Source organism: Suncus etruscus, chromosome 1 (assembly GCF_024139225.1).
Source record: "Suncus etruscus isolate mSunEtr1 chromosome 1, mSunEtr1.pri.cur, whole genome shotgun sequence".
NCBI lineage: Eukaryota > Metazoa > Chordata > Mammalia > Eulipotyphla > Soricidae > Suncus > Suncus etruscus.
This window is the reverse complement of record NC_064848.1, coordinates 3373168-3390023: the sequence shown is the minus strand read 5'-3', so window position 1 is coordinate 3390023 and position 16856 is coordinate 3373168. Positions and strand designations below refer to the sequence as shown.

Here is a 16856-nt window from a genome sequence, read left to right as displayed (position 1 = left end):
GTACACAAGAAGCTAGAGCAGTTATGCTAGCACATCAAAGCATATTTCTTTTAATAAAAAATTGACAATATGTACATATTTACAAAAAATCCAAGTCAAAACTGTGTGTGTCTGTGTGTGTGTGTGTTTGTGTGTGTGTGTGTCAGAGAATAAAGCTGGTGGATGGCACTAGGGTAGACTAGTAAAGAAGCAGGTACAAAAACAGTTCCACGGGAGCTAAAAAGGACCACTGATTTGAACTTGAGGTTGAGAACCAGAGAAGAGTATGGGGTAGGCAGCAAAGGATTTGTCAGCAATCAAATCCACAAAATGTATCAATCCCAAAGCCAAACAAACTGCAAGTCCCAGATAAAATCTAAGGGGTGATCTAAATGTGCTCGAGTGACAAGGGGGGGCGCAGTGGCCATCAGAGTGATAATCCACCTGAGAGTTAAGTCCTTCCCCAGTGTGTCTGTAAATGTACAGCCATCCAGTCAAAGAGTATGGGAATAGCACGTAGTTCCCTCACGGAAGGTCAGGCCCCAGGACACTCCAGTCTCAGCTCTGCTGGTGTGTGCAAGCAAGATGCAGGTCTCTGTGCTTGCATGGACTTCTTTCCCCTTCAGGGCAAGCCAGTGCTGAAAGCCCTTTGGGAAAAGTTCCAGCTTCGACGTTGTCGTCAGGTATCCATATTCCTTGTATGTAGCCTACTTGGTGCCAGGTTGCAGTGGCCACACATAAATCAGGTGGCCATGGCCCAGAGAGGCCCAGTGAGGCTTGAAAGGCATCTTCCTTGTTTCCTCAGAGTGTGAAGTGCCCACTTGCCCACACCCCTACCCCGTATCCCACCCCCCCCTCCACACATACACACAGACATCCCTAGAGTTCTCTGCTCTGGTTTGGCAGTTATGGGGCTTTGAACACAGTGCCGTATTTGACACGGTACTTGTTAATGCTCACAAAGTGTAGGGTCTCTGTGTCACAAGTGGTGGTACATGGCACCAGTCCCTCAAGCCCCTCACCCATGAGCCACTTGCTGGTCTCTGCTGCCATTTCACGTGGCACATGCTCCTTGGTCCATTTATCTACCCAGGCTTGGAACCTCTGATGTAACCGCTTGCTCACACGCTCATGGGACTGTAAAAGAGAAAAAGGGAAAAAACCCATGAAATGGGACCAAACAACCTTTATATGCAAAGCCTAGAATTGTTTTTCTTTCTCCCCATTTTTATTTTTCCTTCTCTTTCTCTCTATACTTGGGCTCTAACCTAAGATCACACGCATGGAGACATCCCAGTCACATCATCTTCCTCCATAGCAACAGGAAATATATAGGCTCAAGTTTCTTCAATTTAAAGATAATTTTATAATTTGTTTTACTTTGTTTTGGGGCCACATTCTGTAGTGCTCAGGGCTTATCCTTGGCTCTGCACCCAAGAGATGTGGTGCCAAAAATAAAACCCTGGTCAGACGCATGCAAGGCAAATGCCTTACCTGGCATAATACCTATCCAGCCCAACATAAAAAAAAAAAAAAAAGAGAGAGTACAAAGGGATGGTACAGTGGACAGAGCATCTGCCTTTATTGTGGCCGAATTGGGTTCCATCCCCAGCAACCCATATGGTTCCCTGAGCACTGCCGGGAATGATTCCTGAATGCAAAGACATGAGTAAGCCCTTGAATATCACCTGATATGCTCCCCCACAAAAGAATAAAGCGAAGAATGAGGGGCCAAAGTGATAGAACAGCAGGTAGGGCATATGCCTTGCAAGCAGGCCGACCTGGGTTTGACCCCCAGCATACCATTTGGTTCCACCAAGCCTGCCAGGAGTAACTTCTGAGTGCAGAGCCAGGAGTAACCAGAGTGCTGCCAGGTGTGGCTCCCAAAAGAAATAAATAAAAACCACCAACTAACCCCTCCCCCAAATAAAAAGAATGCCAAGGAATACCAGCAAACCTTAAGAGGCTTGGAAATGCAGAATAGATTATCCCAAACAACCCTCAAGGCTTAACCGAACTCTATCAACCCTCAGAGTTAAGACTTTTGGCCTCTGGAAAAAGATGAATACACTGCTGTTGTTGAAGCCACAATTTGTAGCATTTTGTTTTGGTATATGTAACAAATGAAATGTACCCTGCTTACTTAAAAATTTTCAAACCCATTAAGAGCTTTTCTTAAAGGAAGAAAGATAATCAGAGGACTCTAGGGAGGACTTCTCACCTGATGAGCACGGAGCAAGGCAGTTCTCCGATACATGTAGTCTTCTGACTTGATCACATACACCATCTTGTAGGAGTTGAGTTTGAATCTACACTCCAACTTATCTAGGCTGTCAACATTTTCCATGGTCTTCTTGCTATTTCCTTCTTTACCTTCTTTTTCCTGCTGTTCACGACCACGCTGACACTTTCGGATCCGCCGCAGGTTTCTAGAAAGCACAGAAGCACCATAGGATCAGAGCTCATCCAGAACACTCAGTAGATTTTCCTTCAAAGGATTTTTTTTTTCACAGCACTTAGAACTTTAGTTTATAACATGTAAAGAAATGCTCAGTGGTTTCATTAAAAAAAAGTCTTTAGGAGGGTAGGAGTGACAACAGAAGAAACTGGAGACAATAAAAATTAGAAATCTTAGGGGGCCAGGCGGTGGCGCTAAAGGTAAGGTGCCTGCCTTGCCTGCGCTAACCTTGGACGGACCGCGGTTCGATCCCCCGGTGTCCCATATGGTCCCCCAAGCCAGGAGCAACTTCTGAGCACATAGCCAGGAGTAACCCCTGAGCGTTACTGGGTGTGGCCCAAAAAAAAAAAAAAAAAAAACAAACAAAAAAAAAAGAAATCTGAAAGTACAAAAATAAAGATAATACAGAACTCCTATGTAGGATTGAAAGTTTAACAGACTGAGTGCAATTTTGCATAAACTCCCTAGTTTAATGCATAAGATCACATGATCCCCTACCAAGAACCAGCAGGAGTGATTCTCAAAAATTGGGCTTGGGAGCCAGAGAGATAGCACAGCGGTAGGGCATTTGCTTTGCAAGTGGCAGACCAACACCTATGTTGGTTTGAATACCGGCATCCCATGTGGTCCCCTGTGCCTGCCAGGAGTGATTTCTGAGCAGAGAGCGAGGAGTAACCCCCTGAGCGCCGCTGGGTGTGCCCCCCCCAAAAATATATATATATATATAAAAAGAAAAGCAAAGCAAAGGAAAAAAGAATTGGGCTTGGATTAGCTTTAGTACCATCCCATGTAGACCAAAAGCTAAACAACACAAATCTTTAACCATCTGCTACCACAATTCTTCAAATCCTACTTGACTGGCATAAGATGACACTTTTTTTTTTTTGGGGGGGGGGGGGTCATCCAGCAGTACTCAGGGGTTAGTTATTCTTGACTTTGCGCTCAGAAATCACTCCTGCCGGTGTGGTGGCGCTAGAGGTACGGTGTCTGCCTTGCCAGCGCTAGCCTAGGTCGGACCGTGGTTCGATCCTCCCGTGTCCCATATGGTCCCCCCCAAGCCAGGAGCGACTTTTAAGTGCACAGCCAGGAGTAACCCCTGAGCGTCACCAGGTGTGGCCCAAAAACCAAAAAAAAAAAAAAAAAAAAAGTCACTCCTGGCAGGTTTGGGGGACCATATGGGATACCAGGAATCAAACCCAGGTCCATCCCGGTTTGTCCACTTGCAAGGCAAATGCCCTACTGCTGTGCTATCGATCTGGCCCCAGATGGCAAGCACTTTGAGTCAATATTTTAGGCCAGGGTTGAAGACAATGTTTGCCTTGCACAGAGTCAACCTGGTTCAACCCCCAGCATTGCATACATTCTCCAAGCACCAATAGGAATTAAGCCATCAGTACAGTCAGGAGTGGCCCCAAACAAAAATAAAACTAACTTACTTACTTTCTTTCCTTCCTTCCTTCCTTTTTTTTTTTTGGGGGGGGGGGGGGAGGGGGGGTTGGGTCATACCCTGCAGCGCTCAGAGGTTACTCCTGACTCTAGGCTCAGAAATCGCTCCTGGCAGGCTCGGGGAACCATATTGGATGGCGGGATTTGAACCACTGTCCTTCTGCATGAAAGGCAAATGCCCTGCCTCCATGCTATCTCTGCCCCCCACCCCCAATTAAACTTTCTTAGACCTCTCTGAATTCACATAAGTGTAACCATTTGCTTTAGTTACACTTTTTTGGTGATTTTAAGGCCACATCCAGCAGTGCTTAGAATTCCTTACATGCTAGGAGGACCATATAGGATGTTGGGGATTGAACCTGGGTCAGAGGCATGCAAGGCAAATGCCCTACATGCTGCGCTATCATTCTGGCCCTCTTTTCTTTCTTTCTTTTCTTTTTTTAATGACAAACCTGACAGTACTCAAGAATCACTCCTAGAGGGACTGGAGCGGTAGTGCAAGTGGTAAGGCGTCTTGCCTAACCCTCACTAGCCTAGGATGAACCGCGGTGTCCCATAGGTCCCCTAAGCCAGGAACAATTTCTGAGCACATAGCCAAGAGTAACCCCTGAGCATCACCAGGTGTGGCCCAAAAACCAAGACACCCCCCCAAAAAAAAAGAGAAAAAAAATTTAAAGACAAACCAACTTTAATAGAAAAAAAAAATCAAATGTGGTTTATGTTGAAAAAATTGTATTGCTTTTAGAAGCCTAGAATTTTGATTCATGCTAGGTAAAATTACTCTATGAACACGATAGAAATGACAAGAAGTCACATAAAACTCCAAGAGTCTTTAGTGGGTTTTCCTGATAGACAACACTACATTTGCTGTATTGAAAGTGTCCTGTGTGACTCAAATGAGAATATGAACTCCTGGGACTTGGCGCCTGGCTTCCTTGTCCTTGGCTATAGGAACATTCCTTTCTTTGCTGATTTTGTTTCATCACTTTTCACTGCAATAAATACTGTGATACACTAAGTCCTGTAAGTCAATCTAACAAATCATCAAACCTTGGAAACGCCTACACTCAACAGAGGGTAATACTGTTGATTCTTTTTGTTTGTCTGCTTTAGCTATTTGTTTTTGGGGCCACACTCGGTGACACTCAGGGGTTACTCCTGGCTATAAGCTCAGAAATTGCCCATGGGTTTGGGGGACCATATGGGACAACATGGACTGAACTGAGGTTTGTCCTAGGTCAGCCGCATGCAAGGCAAATGCCCTACACAGTGCTATCGCTCCAGCCCTACTGTTGATTCCTTAAAATTTTTACCTCCCTAGAATTCTGGCATAAAATTCAGGGAACTCATGGCATACCAGCCACACAAACCTTAAAATCACTTTCAAGCTGACAGCATGCAAGACAAATAAAATAAGTGAACACAAAGAATCTAAAAGACATCCAATACCTCCATTTCTCTATCATGTACAAGGCGAGGGGTGGACTGCGACTCACCTGGGGAGAAATACTGGTTTCCGGGCCAGATGCTCACGAAGTTCAGGAGAGGTAGTATCAGAATTCATATATCGCTCCACATAATCCGACCACCGCTGGAATTAAAAGCACAGAATAGGTAAAAGGTGGTAAACATTATGTATGAAGCCCTATGAGCAACATCAGTGTAAATGACACTGTGAAACTAAAAAGGAATGGGAAAAAAATACCTCTTACAAGCAGACAGACATGCTTGTGTGGTACTACTACTAATGGAGGAAAGTGGGGATTGATGAAGATATTAGTGTTGAAACACTGTATAGCTAAAACCCAATCATGAATAACTTTGAAATTAGTCAAGATAACTAAATATATTTAAAAACAAATTAAAAAGTGTTACAGCTCTTTTAGAATTTGTCCAGCAGGCCTTCTGGTTTCCACCAGAAGGCCCCTAAGAAAAAATAAAAAATAAAAACAAATTAAAAACAAACAAGCAAAAAACAGAATTAGGGATGAGAAAAGCTACCCATCCTCATCAGACAGACAGCAAATTCTGTAAGTAAAATTATATCAGGCATTTTAAGATAAACCAAAATAAAAACCAGTAAAATTTCCTGAGTAAAAATTCTGATGGGGAAGAAGCTGATTCAGTGTAAGCTTATTTCCCCAGAGGGCCTTTGTTAAAGCACCAAATATATGCAGCAACTGCACATAATTTGAAAATCAATTTTCTTTTATATAAATGATTTTAGAATCAGATAGAATTACTCAAGATTTAGTAACTACACTCAATAAAAAGTCCAGCACCCAAACTAACATATATAGCTTATATTTCATTAAAATTACCTGCTAGATCACCAATAATAAATACGTTACTTAGTTATGTCTATTCCTGACTTAATCTATCCCAATAAAAGGTAAACATGATGGACCAGAGCAATACTACAGAGCAATAGGTATAGTAGTAAAATGTGGCTGATCTGGGTTTGATCCCTGGCATCCCAAATAATCCTGAGCCTGCTAGGAATAATTCCTGAGTACAAGAGTCAAGCGTACAAGATGCTCAAGAACCCTTGAGCATCACTGGGTATGACCCAAAAACAAAAAATAAGTAAATAAGATAGAGAATTAAGAGAACAGTAGGAGGCAGGGCCAAAGAGGTTCAACATGCTAGAGAATATGCTTTACACATAGAAGGTCCAATATTAGATCTTCAGTATACTTGATCATTCCCCAAGGACCATGAGAATGACTCCAGAAACAAAGCCCAGAGTAGCTCCCAAGAACACTGGGCATGGACCAAAAACAAAAAAAAAAAGAAAAGGGGCCAGAGAGATAATATAGTATAAGGTAGTTGCCTAGCATGCAACCAACCTGGGTTTGATCCCTGGCATCACATAAGTTTCCTCTAAGCCCTCCAGGGATAATTCCAGAGTGCAGAGCCACAAGGGAGTAACCCTGGACCATTGCTGATGTGGTCTCCCTCAAAAAAAAAAAAAAAAGAGAGAAGAAAAAAAAAGACAGGGAAGATACTACTAGGCAGATGGTAACTTATTTGTCTCTTCTTACACTTATAGTAAAAAAAAGAAAGGGGGGGAGGGGGAGGGGCGGGCAACAGCCACCGACTAGGATATTTTATCATAGAAAATGGCTCAATTAGGGACCCGAGAGATAGCACAGTGGCGTTTGCCTTGCAAGCAGCCGATCCAGGACCTAAGGTGGTTGGTTCAAATCTCGGTGTCCCATATGGTCCCCCATGCCTGCCAGGAGCTATTTCTGAGCAGACAGCCAGGAGTAACCCCTGAGTACCGCCGGGTGTGGCCCAAAAACCAAAAAAAAAAAAAAAAGGCCTCAATTAAAACCTAGTTGATGGGGCCGGAGTGATAGTACAGCAGTAGGGCTCCTGACGCACTAACCTAGTATGGACCACGGTTTGATCCCCAGGTATCCGATATGGTCCCCCGAGCCATGAGCGATTTCTGAGGGTCATAGGTGTGGCCCAAAAAGCAAAACAAAACGAAACAAAAACCTAGTTGAGGCTGGGGCTAGAGCAATAGTACAGAGGAAAGGGTTCGAACTTGGGTTCGATCGCTGGCATCCCATTTGGTTCCCTGAACACTACCAGGAATAATCTGTGAGCAATATCAGGTGTAGGAATTCTGCCCAAAAACACTAGATGAAACTGCCATTAACTATACCACGCAGCTTTCCTTTCCTGAGGAAATGATCAGAGTGATCGGTGCATCAAGTACCATGTCCTGGCCTTTAACAAGCTAAAGGCTCTCATGGCTTCTAAGAGACAATCACTGGACATACTCTTAGGACAGGACAGCCTTCTTGAAACATTCTTCCTACAATATACTTGCTCATACCTCTGCTTCCACAGGGTCATCAGAATTCTCCTCCTCTGTGTCCAAAAGTTCAATGGTCAGCTGAACCTGCCCTTGGCTCTGGATGAACATAAGCTGCAAATAAGAAAGCTGAATGTAAACAAAAGACCATCTCCAAACAAATAACCTGGTTTTTCTCAAGAGCTGGGTGGTAAGGAGGCATCAAAGCTATAAAATTCTACTCTTGGGGCTGGAGTGATAGTACAGTGGTAGGACATTTGCCTTGCACATGGCTGACCTGGGATGATCCAGCATCTCATATAATCCCCGGAGCTTGCCAGGAGTAACCCCTGAGTGCCACCAGGTATAGCCCCCCCCCCAAAAAAAAAAAAAAAACCTCTAAATGAAGATATGAACATACTCAAAAATTTAAAAATTCTGTAGTAGCAAAGATAAAGTTCTAATTTTGCTATTAGCAAAATTAAATGTTAGAGCAAACTGCACCATTTCATGCCTCATACTTTGAGCGAGCTAACAGGATGAGGGAAGCCAATAACAATGCTGTAAAATTCAAAATTCTATCTGGGGAGATAGCTCAAAGTGCTAGCATGCACTCTTGGCATACAAAAGGCAACGTTTGAGTCCTGGTACTACATGAACACAGCCCCCCCAGAACTGCCTGGTATGACTCTAGGTATTGAGCACTTAACCCTTCCCGGAAAATATTTTGTTCAAAGGCCCAAAGGGTGGCTTGGTGGCTAAAGGACTGCTTTAAATATGATCGCTGTAGTTCCAGAGACCCTCCTAGTTCCCCAGTGTATAATTGTGCGTGATATCCCTAGTGTACAACCAGGTTTTTGTTTGTTTTTGGGCCACAACTGACAGTGCTTAGGAATTACTCTTGGCTTGATGCTAAGAACACTCCTGGTGGGGTGTAGAGGATAAAACTTGGGTAGGTTACATGCAAGGCAAATCCCTCAGCCACTGTACTACCACCTTCCGGCACCGGTTGTATGTGCCTGCAAGTCGGGCAACTGAAATACATGCAACACCTGGAGAGTACCGTAGACCTCTCAGCTAGCACCACAGCAGCAATAAAGGAAAGAGAAGGGGAAGAAAAAGTATTTAGAAGCAGGGGTCTCAGCGGGCCGTTTGCAGCCCTCCGTACAACATTCTGTGTGGCCCTGCCTTAGAGGAATCTTTTTTTGTTTTGTTTTGTTTTAGTTGTTTGGGTCACACCCCCCCAATGTTCAAGGCTTACTACTGACTTTGCACTCAAGGATCACCCCGACTTTGCCTCCTGCGGCCCCCAGGTAAATTGAGTTTGAGACCCCTGATTTAGAGGTCAGAGGAGTAGTGTAGGGATTTAGACAGCTTGACTTGCAAGTGTATGGTCAAATCCCTATACTATCTGTGCCAAGCACAACCCTGGCAGTTCTATTTGAACTCTGCTGTCTGTCACCCCCAGCATCACAAGTAATTTCAAACCATTCCACAGCCAAGAACACCCAGAACTGCACAGAAGAAAAGTGAAACCCTAGTGAGAGCTGCGACTTATTGTGCAACCCTTGGCAAGCACCTCAACTAATGTGAGCACAACTGTAACATCAATAAGAAAATCAAAGAGAAATACAAAAATTAATTGAAAGAAAAAAAACAAGTCAAGCTTTGCACAAAAGAGCCATCAGAGGTCGGAGTGATAGCACAGCAGGAGGGTGTTTGCCTTGCATGCAGCCAACCCAGGATGGACCCCGGTTCGATTTCCGGCATCCATATGGTCCCCTGAGCCTGCCAGGAGCGATTTCTGAGTGCAGAGCCAGTAACCAGAGTGCCATGCCACCGGGTGTGACCCCTCAAAAAGGAAAAAAAAAAAAACTAAGAGAAATTTAAAAAGTGCCATTAGATAGGGGCTGGAGCAGTAGAGAAAGTGATGAGGTGTGTTTTGCCTGCACTAGCCTAGGATGGACCCCGGTGTCCCATATGGTCCCCCAAGCCAGGAGTAACCCCTGAGCCCAAAATCCAAAAAAATAAAAAAATAAAAAAAGAGCCATCAGATCAGACCTTAACTGTATGAATGGAGGGCCAAAGAAGTAGTAAAGTGAATATGATGCTTGTACTTGCATGCAACCAATCCACAATGGGTTTGAGCCCCAGCATCCCATATGGTTTCCCCAGCCTGTCAGGAGTGTTCCTGAGTGCAAAACCAGGAGTAACCCCTAAGAACAGCAAAGTGTTGCCCCAAAACAAAGACAAAAAAGGTATGAGGGATGGATGCAAGTGAATGCTTTGTGTATGGGAGGCTTGGGTTTGATACCCCCCCCCCTATATGATACAGTTCCCCCTAAGCACTGCTGGAAGCCTCCAAATACAGAGCTTTGAGTAGCCCCTGAACACTAACAGATGTGGCCCTAAATAAAAAAACATCTCCATCCCCAAAACCAACACCAAAGCCAATACTTAAGGGGACTCAGAAGATGGTGCAAAGTGTTGGAGCAGATGCCCTGCATGTAGGAATCCCAGGTTCAAGCCCCAGCAACGCACTGGCCTCAGAGAAGTTTGAAGAATAACCCTGAGCACTACTGACTGTGGCCCAAAAACTAAAAGAAAAGTGGGAGAGAAAAGCCCGAGAAATACTTTTTATTTTAAAGGGAAAACACTCAAATGTGTTCTCATTTTCCAAAGACACACCACACCGTTGATTAGTATGCCAACAGGACCAAAATCACATCTGGCTCCTAGTGTGTTCTAGAAGTCTGAAAATTTCATCTGCCAGTCAAAGTAAACCATGCAAAGAATGCAATATATAAACATTTTATAGTGACAAGTCACTACATATTTAAAACTGAACTCAATTACATCTTCTAAATGTCATCTGTCTTATTAGGTCCCTTACTGCTTTCTAGCTCCGCCAACTCTCTAGACTGTTTCCATGTTTTGGCTTCCTTCATTACTAGACTGCCTACACTGCCTACAATTGGCCAAAATTGGCAATGCCCTCCAAGTGGAACCACACATTAGTTCCTCTTTCTAACACATATACTAAAGACATCTTTCAGAAAGCTCAAACCAAAAAAAAAAAAAAAAAAGCTCAAACCAGTGGTATTTGGCCTTTAAAAAACTGTGATAGTATAGAGGGCAAAGGAACTTGTCTTGCACTCAATCTCTGGCACCCCATCTGACCCCTGAGAACCTCCAGGACTGATCATGTGTGCAGGTACAAGAGTAATTCATGAATATAGCAAGGAACTGGTTTCAAAACCATAATAATTAATGAAGGGGCCAGAGCAATTAACACAATAGGTAAGACATTGCCTTGCATACAGCCGATCTGGGTCCAATCTCCAGCATTTTATATAGTCCCAGAGTCAATCAGCAATTAATTTCTAAGTATAAAGCCAGGAGCAACAGGCTGTGATCCAAAAACAAAACAAAACAAACAAACAAAAAATTCACTTGCACAAACATACACACGCATCAGTGAGAGTGAGAAAGCAGGAGCATGTGCTGGAGAGATAGTCCACCAGGGGCAGGACGATTGCCTTCTATATGGTTCACCTGTGTTCAATCTCCAGAATCCCATATGTCCTTTTCTGTGTCAGGAGTAATAGCATTTGTTGGGTATGGCCCCAAAACAAGCAAAAGAAGAAAAATAGCCTGCCAGGTTAGGGATATAGCTCTGTGGCAGAGAATTTCCCTGTATGTCTGAGGAGCCCCAGAGTCAATTCCTGATAGAGGGCAGGCATATGTCATCACTCCCAAACAACAGGAAAATCCAAACTTTTTTATTTTCTAAGGCTATGAAGATCTTCTACCATTTGGATTTCTCTCCTACACACCACTCCTTAGTAAAAAATGCTCTACACTTCATTCAACAGAGGTAGCTGAGGGCCGGAGAAATAGCATGGAGGTAAGGTGTTTGCCTTGCAGGCGAAAGGTCGGTGGTTCAAATCCTGGCATCCCATATGGTCCACCAAGGCTGCCAGGAGCAATTTCTGAGCAGAGCCAGGAATAACCCCTGAGCGCTGCCAGGTGTGATCCAAAAACCAAACCAAAACAAAACACAGTCAGCTGAATACCTATTTATCAAGCAGGACAATGTTCATGGGTAAAGCTTGAAGGGGCACACTTTTTATAAAGGAGACAGGCATATAAACTGCAAAAGTAGTATTCTGCTGTGGGAATAAACAATTTCTTCAGGACAGTTGAGTAGCCAGAGGCTACTTCTATCTGACACCAGGCAACTGTATGGTGCTTGAGATCAAACCAAACCTGGGGTAACACCCAGCAGTGCTTTAGAGAGTCACTGCTTGGGTATTGCTCCTGGTGGTGCTGGGTAGTACATTTAGGGACCCGACAAATACACAAATATTTTAGCCATCTGAGCATATCTCCCAGGCCTGAAACTAATTTTTTTGGGGGGAAAAAAGGCATGAGTAATTTAGTAGACTCTCGATAAGAAACTAATACTTTTGTATACTTTCCGTATTTCCCCCCAATAAACTCACAGAGGTCCATGATGGAGTCCCAGGGTCAAAGTACCCTGAAACAGATCTAACTTCAGATTACGGTCTCAACAATTCACAATGTCACCGGCACAGTCCTATTTGATTTTTCAGGTCTCTCCTGGAGCCACACCTGACCAATAGTTCAATATTCATGCTTGGTGCTACTCTGATACACTAGAACCATACTCGTTTCAAAGTAGTTCAATTTGTAGGTATAGGAGTAACTCACCTTAAAGCAATTCTCATCAGACATGAGTTGTTCAGCCTTTCTCTGATATGTTGACTCGAGAAGACTCCTTGAGGTCTGTGTGTTGAGCTGGCCTCCGGTGGCCCCATTATTGTTTTCAGCCAGGTAAAGGTCAGTCACCTGCACACAGATCTCATCACTCACGATGTGCTGAAGCTGCAACCAAGCACACAAATTGTCAACAGGCCAGTTTATTATTTCTCCCTGTATGTATCAAGCGTTTTTCATAACTTGTCTCTCACTCCAAAGTGACCCTCCCCTCCTTCTTCTCTCTCCCCCCCCTCGATGTTCCACATCACTAATCAGGGAGATGCAAATCAAAACAACAAGTACCATTTAAACAAGTGCTCTTTAAAATAAATCCTAAAAAAAGTTAAAATTATGACATGAAAGAAAATTTCCATCTATTTCAATACTTCATTTTTTTGGGGGGGGGGGGGCACACCCGGTAATGCTCAGGGGTTACTCCTGGCTATGCGCTCAGAAGTTGCTCCTGGCTTGGGGGACCATATGAGACACCGGGGGATCGAACCATGGTCCGTTCAAGGTTAGCGCAGGCAAGGCAGGCACCTTACCTCTAGCGCCACCGCCCGGCCCCTATTTCAATACTTCTTTACCATTTATGCCATTTGCACACATTCTCACTCATTGTGTCATATAATTATTAACATGGAACAAATGCTGAAGGGGACCTGATCATACCAAAAAAAGACAAGATAGGTGAGAAAGAAAGTGCACTGTTTGCCAAGGCGAGGAGGGAAATGGATTTAAGATCCATGTCTATATTCCTTCCTAGTCAGAGGGTAAAATCTGAAACTTATTAGGTACTAAAGTTGATACTGACTGTACAAGGAGACACATCGTACAAATGTTGGGGTGACTTCTCAGGCCAATAATCTTCCTACCCACTACCTATTTTCCACATCTATCTGGCCAAGTACAATACTTCAGTTGTATATGTTAACTGATTCAGCAAGTTACATCTGACTTGGTAACATTTTTGTTCGTTTAGGGCTATACCTAGTGGTGCTCAGGACTTACTCTTGGCTCTGCACTGAGGGACCACTTCCAGTAGGACTTACGGGATCATATGGGATCAGCTTTGTACAAGAGAGGTGCCTTACCTCTTGGTGTATTATCTCCCCAGCTCCTTAAATTAGTAATTCTTGCTTATTTACTATTTATGGTGGGGATCAAACCCAAGGCCTCACATATACATTAAGTTCTACCTCTAAATTCATTCACCTATTTTACTCAACTAACTGATGACTAGAGAGATAAAGCTTTTCAAAGACTTCATTGTTACAGGTCAGAATGGTATTTCTATTGAGAGTTTCCTAAATGAAATATTACCCCAAAATATTTAGAGAATGTGACAAGCAAATCAAGAAATCAAGATATTAACTGCAACAATAATTTTAAGGTTCTCATAACACTGTCATTTTATTTTTAGAAAGATACTTTTTTTAAAATCAAGTGCCAGTAACTATGACAACTAATTATTTCTAACATTAAAAGAAAGTCTTGGGGCTGGAGTGATAGTGCAGTAGTACGCGGATGGACTCCAGTTTGATCCCGGAGTCCCAAATGGCCCCCCAAGCCAGGAGCGATTCCTGAGCACATAGCCAGGAGTGACCCGAGTGTCACTGGGTGTGACACACACCCCCCCCCCAAATAAAAAAAAGTCTTGAGAACCAGGCATGTGGATCAGTGGCAGAGCACTTGCATGAAGCCTCAAGTTAGGATTCCAATGCCACCTTACATACTGAGTGCCACTCAGTGGCAATTTCTGACATATTCCAAGCATGTTGAGCTCAGATGTGTAAACTCAGTAAAACTACAACTGTATGAGAACAAAACCAATTGTGCGTGATTTCCAGATATAAGGATAGCAACAAAGTAACAAGGAAAGGGGAAATAAGTAGTATTAAAAATTTTGGGGGGCCCGGAGAGATAGCACAGTGGCGTTTGCCTTGCAAGCAGCCGATCCAGGACCAAAGGTGGTTGGTTCGAATCCCGGTGTCCCATAGGGTTCCCCGTGCCTGCCAGGAGCTATTTCTGAGCAGACAGCAGGAGTAACTCCTGAGCACCGCCGGGTGTGACCCAAAAACAAAAACAAAAACAAAAAAAATTTTTGGTTTTGGACCACAACCAGAGTTGCTTAGAGGACCATGAAAAGTGCTAGGGATCAAATCTGGGGCTCCCATATGCAAATCAAGGAACTCCAGCCTTTTAATATTTCTCTGGTCCGCAAAAATAAAGTTGTCACAAGTATATATATAGTAGGTACATGAGGACACTCGGGTCAGAATACTGAGAGAGGGACTGGAACAATAGCACAGCAGGTATGATATTTGACTTACATGCTTACTTGCCACTAGTGATTCCTTAAGCAAAGAGTCACAAGTTAAGCCCTGAGCAATGGAGAGGATGGCTCAAAACCCAAAAGTAATAAAATGCTAAACTGAGAACATAGAGAAAACGGGGGAACAACAGCAGTGTAAATAAGTATTTAAAGCATGGTCTCAAGCACAGATCAATTTTGATTGAAGGAGACCTGTAGGCTCTCTGGTTTTGTATTTCTAAGTATTTTAGAGTCTTTAGGATCTTCTATGTACATTATTAGCACAGCATCTCCAAATAGTGATAGCTTACTTTTTTTTTCCAATTTGTTTCCTGAGCCACTCCTGGTGGTGCTCAGGTCTTACTCCTGGCTCTATAGTCAGAGGATCACACCTGATCCTGCTTTGGGGGAACATAAAGGGTGCCAGTGATTGAACCAGGTTTTGGTGAGGACTTCTAAAATTAGTAACAGCAGAGAAAGTGGACATGCTTTCCTTGTGTCTAACCTCAGAGGAAGGCTTAGTTTTTTTTGGCACTGAATATGTTGAGTGTGGGTTTGCTGTAGAATCTACAAATAAATTCCTTCTATCCCCATTTTTTTTTTTTTTGGAGATTTTGTTGTGTTACCATGAATAAAAAATCTTGTCAAAAGGTTTTGCAGGGGCCAGAGAGACAGCACAGTGGTAGGGCATTTGCCTTGAACGTGGCCAACTGGGAGGGACCCAGTTTGATTCCCAGCATCCCATATGGTCCCCCAGACTGCCAGGGTGATTTCTAAGTGTAGAGCCAGGAGTAACCTCTGAGCACCGATGGATGCGGGCCTGAAACCAATCAATCAAGTTAAAAAAAAAAAAAAGTTTTGCATCTACTGAGAGATCACTGACAGCTGTAGTGCTATGAACTTCTTTGCTATGTCCCACATCCTTTAATACTTTTGTCTTCATTCTGGTTTGAGTTATTTTTTTATTAGAGGGGGATGGCCCTTACCTGGCAATGCTCAGGAGTTACTCCTACCTCTGAATTCAGGAATTACTGAGTACTGGAGTGAGAGTGGGGGACCATATGGGATGCTAGGGATCAAACAGAGGTCAGATGCATGCAAACTAAGTAACCCACCTGCATCCTATCTGCTGTACTATCTATCACCAAGTGATCTTTTTTATTTCTTTGATTTCCTCTTTAATCTAATTGTTATTTAGTGGTATGGTGTTCAGTTTCTAAATGTTGGAGCTTTCCCCAACTTATCTTTGTTTTGGGGCCACATCAGGGAATGCTCAGGGCTTAATCTGGTTCTGCTCTCAGGGATCATTCCTGGCAGAACTTGGGGGAGAGGGGAATAGTGCTATTTGGTCTGGTATAAGTAAGAATGACCCTCCTTTTTTGGTCTGTATCATTTCCAATGATTCAAGTTCTTTGAACCCTTCACCAGTAGATAACTTCCAACCTTCTATCTCATTGCTTTCTTTAGTTTGAATGCTATTTGATCTAAGTAAGAATGACCCTGCTTTCTTGGTCTGTATAATTTCCAACCTTTCACTCTAGTTTCTTGTGAGAGTTAAAGTGAATCTCTTATAAGTATAAAAATATGGAATATTTTCCCTGATTCATCTAGTCATTCTGTGACTTCTGATAGAACTGTTCAGTCCACTAACATTTAGAAAAATTGGTAAGAAGGAATGTGTTGGCATTTTAATGAGAATTTTGGTTATTTTTCTATTCAACTTTCTTTGTGGGTGGGGGTGGAAGGAAAGTATCTACCCAGCAGTGTCCAGGGATCCCCCTGGTTCTGGCAGCTTGGGAAACCATATGGGGTGTTGAGGAACGAGCCTGGGTCAGAGCAAGCACCTACTCACTATTACTCCATTTTCCTCATCGTTGCTAATTTCGGGTGGGTGAGTGGGCTACAGCTTTGATGCTCAAGGCTTTCTACTCACTCTATGCTCAAGGAAAATCCTGACCATGCTTGAGACCATAGGTGTGCTGAAGAGCAAAAGCCTTATGCAAAGCAAGCAATCTATCTGCTTGTACTATCATTCCAGCATGTTTTATAATAGGAGGCCTAGTTTAGATGTT

The 16856-nt window shown here is 43.3% G+C and overlaps 1 protein-coding gene and 1 non-coding gene across 2 annotated transcripts in view; one reads left to right on the top strand and one right to left on the bottom strand.

Moving 5' to 3' along the window:
• Positions 1-387: 387 nt before the first annotated feature.
• Positions 388-16856, bottom strand: part of SIN3A (SIN3 transcription regulator family member A) — a 53767-nt gene continuing 37298 nt past the window's right edge. Inside the window, 5 exon segments of the mRNA XM_049778598.1 lie at positions 388-1116; positions 2201-2408; positions 5380-5474; positions 7731-7823; positions 12423-12596. Of these exon segments, the coding sequence (XP_049634555.1) occupies positions 886-1116; positions 2201-2408; positions 5380-5474; positions 7731-7823; positions 12423-12596 (801 nt within the window). The 3' untranslated portion in view covers positions 388-885.
• LOC126030059 (U7 small nuclear RNA) lies at positions 5750-5811 on the top strand. Its single transcript, XR_007503068.1, has one exon. It is a non-coding gene; the product is annotated as a U7 small nuclear RNA (small nuclear RNA).